General features: G+C 40.5%; 1 protein-coding gene across 1 annotated transcript; it reads left to right on the top strand.

Moving 5' to 3' along the window:
- Positions 1 to 2,063: 2,063 nt before the first annotated feature.
- On the top strand, positions 2,064 to 3,721 carry VCUG_02429 (uncharacterized protein; the record flags this gene model as incomplete). The annotated part of the gene is made up of 1 exon (XM_008077246.1): positions 2,064 to 3,721. One exon carries the CDS (start codon positions 2,064 to 2,066, stop codon positions 2,991 to 2,993), a length of 930 nt encoding a protein of 309 aa, XP_008075437.1. The 3' UTR covers positions 2,994 to 3,721.
- Positions 3,722 to 6,000: the final 2,279 nt, after the last annotated feature.

Consider the following 6,000-nt stretch of genomic DNA (forward strand, 5'->3'; position numbering starts at 1 on the left):
TTGAACGGATTATCCGTATGGAGGTATTTAGACGGGGTTAGTGGTATGGAGGTGTTTAAATAATACGTTCTAATAATCTAGCCCGGTGCATCTCAGCCATACACGTAGGTGAGCACCAAATATTTACGCTAGGAACGGTTAAAATTTGGTGTAACTGCTCGCTACGCATCACTGCAAGAATTACTGCTCTAATGCATGGACTCAATCACTAGACACTACGAGGACGGGCTGAAGCAGAATGGTAAAACGTAAGGTTCATAAAGATGTAAGAGCTGTGGTTTGGATTAGAGAAGAAGATGGCAGATTAGTTAGAAATAGCCGTTCAAAACAGCTAAATTGGTATTTCGTACCTATACATGAGAAAAAAGAGAAAAGTTGGTACTTTTTTGTTCTCCAGAACGATAGCGGTTTCACAACCGGTGCATAAAGCTACAATTTAAACAGCAATTTGGTGCTTACCAGAAATGCAGAACAGGGAAGAGCAACCGGAAGCAGAGTAGAATGGCGGTTCTAAACAAAGAACAAGTTTTGCTAAATTGGTAACAAATCGTGTGCGTTGTTATGAAAAGAGGTAGAACTTGGATGGTTCAGGAGCGGTTAACACGCACCGTTTCTGGGCTTGAATCTACCGTGTAGGGAAGGCTTGCTTGGTACGTGCCTGGTGGATAGGATCACACAGCAATGGCAAGTTGTTGTTCCGTATGAGTGCTGTGGAAGTGTTTGACCGCGGTAGTTGCGTGGCCCGCTTGGTGTTGAACTGCTGCTCAAAATGAAAAGCAGCGTTGTAGCACGCGTTGAGCAGCGAAGTAAATGCGTGCTTTTCATTTTGAGCAGCAGTTCAACACCAAGCAGTACGTTCTGAGAGAGCCGTGGACCGTTCCTACCTGTGCTGGGATTGCAATTGCAAGCGTATTTGAAGAGACGAGCACGCACTGCGGTGTTAGACAATGCCGTGGAGGAAGAATTGCTAGTAATGGCAATTGATGAAGAGGTAAAAGCAATAAAACATGTAAAAAATTGCTGTGCAAGGTAAATCAACAAAATGAACCGAGGAGTACCGTATCAGTGCAGCGGTACCAGAGGAGTTTCTCAAAAGTTGGAAATAATCTGACTGTGCTGTTTAAGCAGCCTTTCGTGTTTTACACGGTTCTCAACTGCTCAGCCGTTGCAAAAGGCAATTCAAAGGAGCAGCTAAGCATTTGCAACTGATCAGCTGTTATTCCCTTTCTATCCACTCCACACGAATGCCTGGGCACAAATCCTTACATTGTAAGAATACCGTGGGCCTAATCACCATAAATTACCCTTTTTTCTACAAATTGAAGTGTTCTGCAATCGCTACTTACGTTTTGGTGCAAAAATTTTAATGTGAAGCGGCAAGGAGAATGAAAAGCTGATCAGCGCTTTTAAAACCTCTTCATCGGTAACTGCCAAGCAAATTTATACGCAATACTTCTTTGGCTCTACTCCAACTGATGATGGGTGAAGAAATGCACAGCATGATACGTTACGAACAAGGGATGCACTGCCACACCTGCTTGCACTCGCTATTTCCCTTTTTGTGCAATTACCTCGTTCAATCATTTGCCATATTTTTCATTTTTTTGCTTTATAATACGAAGAGCTGAATCATCGGCAGAAGTTTGTTATTTGCTATGTTCTTCGTATCCGTGCTCGTTTTTTGGAGCAGGTGCAGGCCGTTTAAAAGGATGCTTTATTACGGTATAATGCGGATAGGTTGGTGTTGTAGATGCCGGCATTGAGTTCGCTCTGCTTTTATACCAGGTAAGGTGCTTGGTCGTTCTTTGTGGTCTACAACCGTGTCATTAAAGATTATAAAACGTATTTTGATGTGCTTATTGCGCGATATTACCGGAAAGAACTTTGCACAAAATGAGAGGTGGCAGACGAAGGAGCTGTTAAAAGGTATGCCTGTGCGATTACAATTTGTACAAACTGCTGCGAGTTTATCGTGTAACCAACAGGCTTTCCATCGGTTATCAATACATACACTTTTGGAAAGACTGCCATTTTGATATAAATACAGCAAAAGATGAGCTGCCATGAAATTAATGTTTTTTGTTGGATTTGCTTGCGTGTCTGGTACGGCTTTTGCGTATAATTCGAGGAAAGAGGCTAAAATAGGTACAAAATTCACCATAAGGCGTGGCAGTGCAGAAGACCTAAAAATGCAGGAGAAAATAGGAAGAAAGCGACTGGGAGACCTGGCCGAACAGCTGCTCGAGAAGTTGTTTAAATTCAGCTGGCAAATCAAACCAATATGCCAGCAGGTAAGAGACATGTTCATTGCTGAACATCAAGGTTCTACCAGACATAGACCACGAGCATACTACGCAAGACCAGATTCAACGCACATCACGAAGTACCTGTTTGAGAAGGGGAAAAGCGATCGAGAAGCACTCACAGAGAGCATCGAAAATGCAGTTAAAAATATCTGTAATCCTAAAACGTACTACATAACGATAGACGGCAATGAATACGTCAATTATTGCTATCCATTACCTCGCATTGATTATGTGAAAGGCTTCAAACTCGATCACAAACTGGTTACCGAGGAAATAAGGGATTACGCGATATTTACACGTACATTTGCATTGACGATGCTTATAGGCGGTATGGTAAGTGATGAATCATTGTTGGCACAGCTCTCCGAGTACGAGCTTGAGATCAAGGATTTGGTTAATCAAATGGCACAGGATCGATCATCAGATTGTGAGATTTTCGTGTCTGAAAAAATGTTTGATTCATGTTACTTATCATACAGTTGGATACTGGAGATTTTCGACAGTATGCGCTCCTTGTGTTCCAGCGAAAACAGTCGATTAAAAGCCTTTATCGGTAAAATCAGATCAACAGAAACTACCGACAAAGAATTGCTGGGCTTGCTCTGCGTTGACGTTGAAATGAACAGGCCCAGGGTTAAGGAAGTTCTTGCCAAACTTCGGAATGAACACGGCGTGACTGCACAATAGCAACCGATACACCCGGATCAATGCAGCAATTGCTCCGACAGAAAATCTGTTTCGTTAATTTCTATGCCTGGCGCACCACCCCAACCACAGAACAACACGTGCTACGTGTATTTACACCAAGTAGAAGTAATTAAACGGTTCAACGTGAAGTTCAGCTGGGCAGTTGCTACTCTTATGTATCAGCTAGTACGTAATATTCCACTCTTTGTGCTAAAAACACGCCCATTTGCTGTGTCGCATGCAATATCTCAGAGCAAATGCACTTTTTTCGTTGTGAATGATTTTTTCATCTGTTTCGCTTTATAGAAATGCTCCATGTACAAAATCGCACGAACACAGTACGATGTATTGCAATTTTGCAGTGGACCAGACAGGCTAACCTTAATTTGTGCGATGCCTCTTTTCTCAGCAACAACCTAAGGAATCTGCTCGGAGCTTTCTAAAATAAGGATTTCTACAAGCTAGCACGGGTAGCGTATTTTGGATAGTTTTGAGCGGCTATGGAAATGTTGCAGTTTGGTGCTGCAGACCAAATTGAGCTGAGCGTATTCAGTCCGTTTAATGTGTCCTCTGCATCGCCATGGATGCATTCATAAATTAAGCAATGAATTGCTGATTTGATTCCTTGGGAAAACCTGTTTTCTAAGATTAGCAAAAAAATGGCTAGTAATAAATACCTTAAGATTTGGCACAGGAGCATTTGCAAAATACGATTGGTATGTAAAATATTATCTGTGTGATGATTTTGGTGCACACTAGCAAATGCTATGCATGTTTCCTCAACCAAATCAAAAATTACCGTAAAAATTTTTTCTCCTAATACTTTTTCACAAAAAGTTTTCCTCTAAAAAAACAAAAATGTTTAGATTTTCATCAGACGAGCGGGCATCGTAATGATGGATGGAAGCTCTAGCTAACAGACTTTATGGCAGATCATTAAATGAAAAGACAACTCGAAGGCTGATTGGTCAATTCTGAAAAGTAAATTATTTGACCTTTCGAGAAAAATAAAAAATCTTTGTTTCACGTATTTGCACTGCATGAAGAGTCTAAAGTTGTTGTACAACTCATTCTTTCTGAGATGCACTTAGTCATCATTTACAAACAATATTTTCACTCCATTTTTATTTATTCAACCCCTATCATTATTTGGTTGGCTGTTTTTATGAACACCACCACGTCCTCCAATCAAAATGCATGAAATAAATAACATATCTGCACTTTTAACTTTTGTTTGATGTCCTCAACATTGTAACAAATTATGATAGCATTCACAGTATATTTAGATGATTTACCAGAAAAAGAATAAAATACAAAGAAATGGATGTAAAAGTGAGTTTTTGGTCAATGTAACAGAACATAACATCACAATCAAATTGACAATTTGGTTAACATTTTATATGTTCTTATTTTCTTATCATTGACTAACATTCATTTTTCTGGAAGAAATAAAACTATAAATAAGTTGAGAAGTCGATGCATTATGTATCCAGATTTTGACAATACACCAACTGAAAAGTTTTTGGTGGAAAAAACACAATTGTTAAATCCTGGTGGTTTTGTCTGTGTTGTAGATAATCAGCTGATTGTCTACCGCGGCAAAGCTTTATTTATTGATCGAACCTACGAGAGTCTGCAGAATGTTCCTGTGCTCCGTGCACAGTTCTTAACAAAGCACTTCGGTATTGTGCATGTTCTAAAAAAAGTATAAAACCAAAAAAAATAGTAGTAAAAAATAACAAAAAAACAAAAAAAGTAAACGGGCACACCAAGTGGCGTAACCGAGGTGGAAGCCGCAAGTTTACACACGCTTTTAAAAATTTTAATTCTTCTGATAAATCTTCTTCTTCCATCAAGGAAGCTGTTGTTAAACCGTTTGCTAAGCCATTTACAAGGCTGCAAAAATTTATTATGGAGACTTGGATCGACAAGATGAAGAGTGGCGAAAAAGTAACGTCGATTAAAAAGGAAGTCGAGGAATTTAAAAAAAATGCAGTAATTTTCAGAAGTTGATTTCCAAATACAAGTTGGCAATGGAGCAAGAAAAACTGAAGATTGAAAAAAATAAAAATAAACTAAGTACCAATGGTTTGGCAAACAACCAAAACCAAGGTAATACAAAAAGTGGTTTACATAACCATAAGGACAGCATCATCTCCATGAGTGAGTTCAGTGACAAATCTCATCACGACGATGAGTCATCAGATGATTGTCCTGCTGGTGGCGATGGATCTGATGAGAGTACTGATAGCAACGGCTATCACGTACAAAGTGAAACAGCCGAGCACTATGCTGGTGAGCTCAATCAGATTTGTGCAAATTGTTCGGCAATGCACTTTAAAGACGAGGCACACCGTAGACGTGCGTACAAGAGCTGCTTTCACTTCGGCAAGCTGGCCTACACACCACGAGATAGCTATCCAGAGTATCTCAGATCGCTGTTCACCGATACAGCAAGCAGCGATCATAAAAACTTCAAGGCTAACATACGATCGTACAACAGTGCCCTGTCGTTTGCGTCGATGGGAGCAAATGTGGAGCAATTCACACGAGGGATGTACTTCTTCAAGGTGCATGGTCAGGTCTACCACAACACATACAACATAAACCCGCTTGAGAACACTAACAGGAGATACTCGCAGTTGTACGTGGTTGATACAAACGATGCCACAGATTTGAGATCGAGAAACTCTGCAAATGAGAAGTGTGACAGAGCAATACTACACAATCCTGACAGGACAATAAGAGAAATCAACCCGTATGCAGAATCCTGCTGAGGTTGAGAGAAGTGCAGTGCGTGAAGGAAACATGTTGATGGTAAATGTGGTGTTCAACAAGAACATTCATCGCGATATGAACAGGTACAATGTTCCTACAACGGGTGAGATCGCAATGATATTGGCGACAAAAACGGCGAGCCTCCGTTCGAGCGAGACAGTTTCCGGTTCTTCTTTCGTTTGCGATGAGAATCGACAAGTCACAGGGTCAGTCATTTGACAAGGTAGGT

This window comes from Vavraia culicis (genome assembly GCF_000192795.1).
Source record: "Vavraia culicis subsp. floridensis unplaced genomic scaffold supercont1.62, whole genome shotgun sequence".
NCBI classification, from domain to species: domain Eukaryota; kingdom Fungi; phylum Microsporidia; family Pleistophoridae; genus Vavraia; species Vavraia culicis.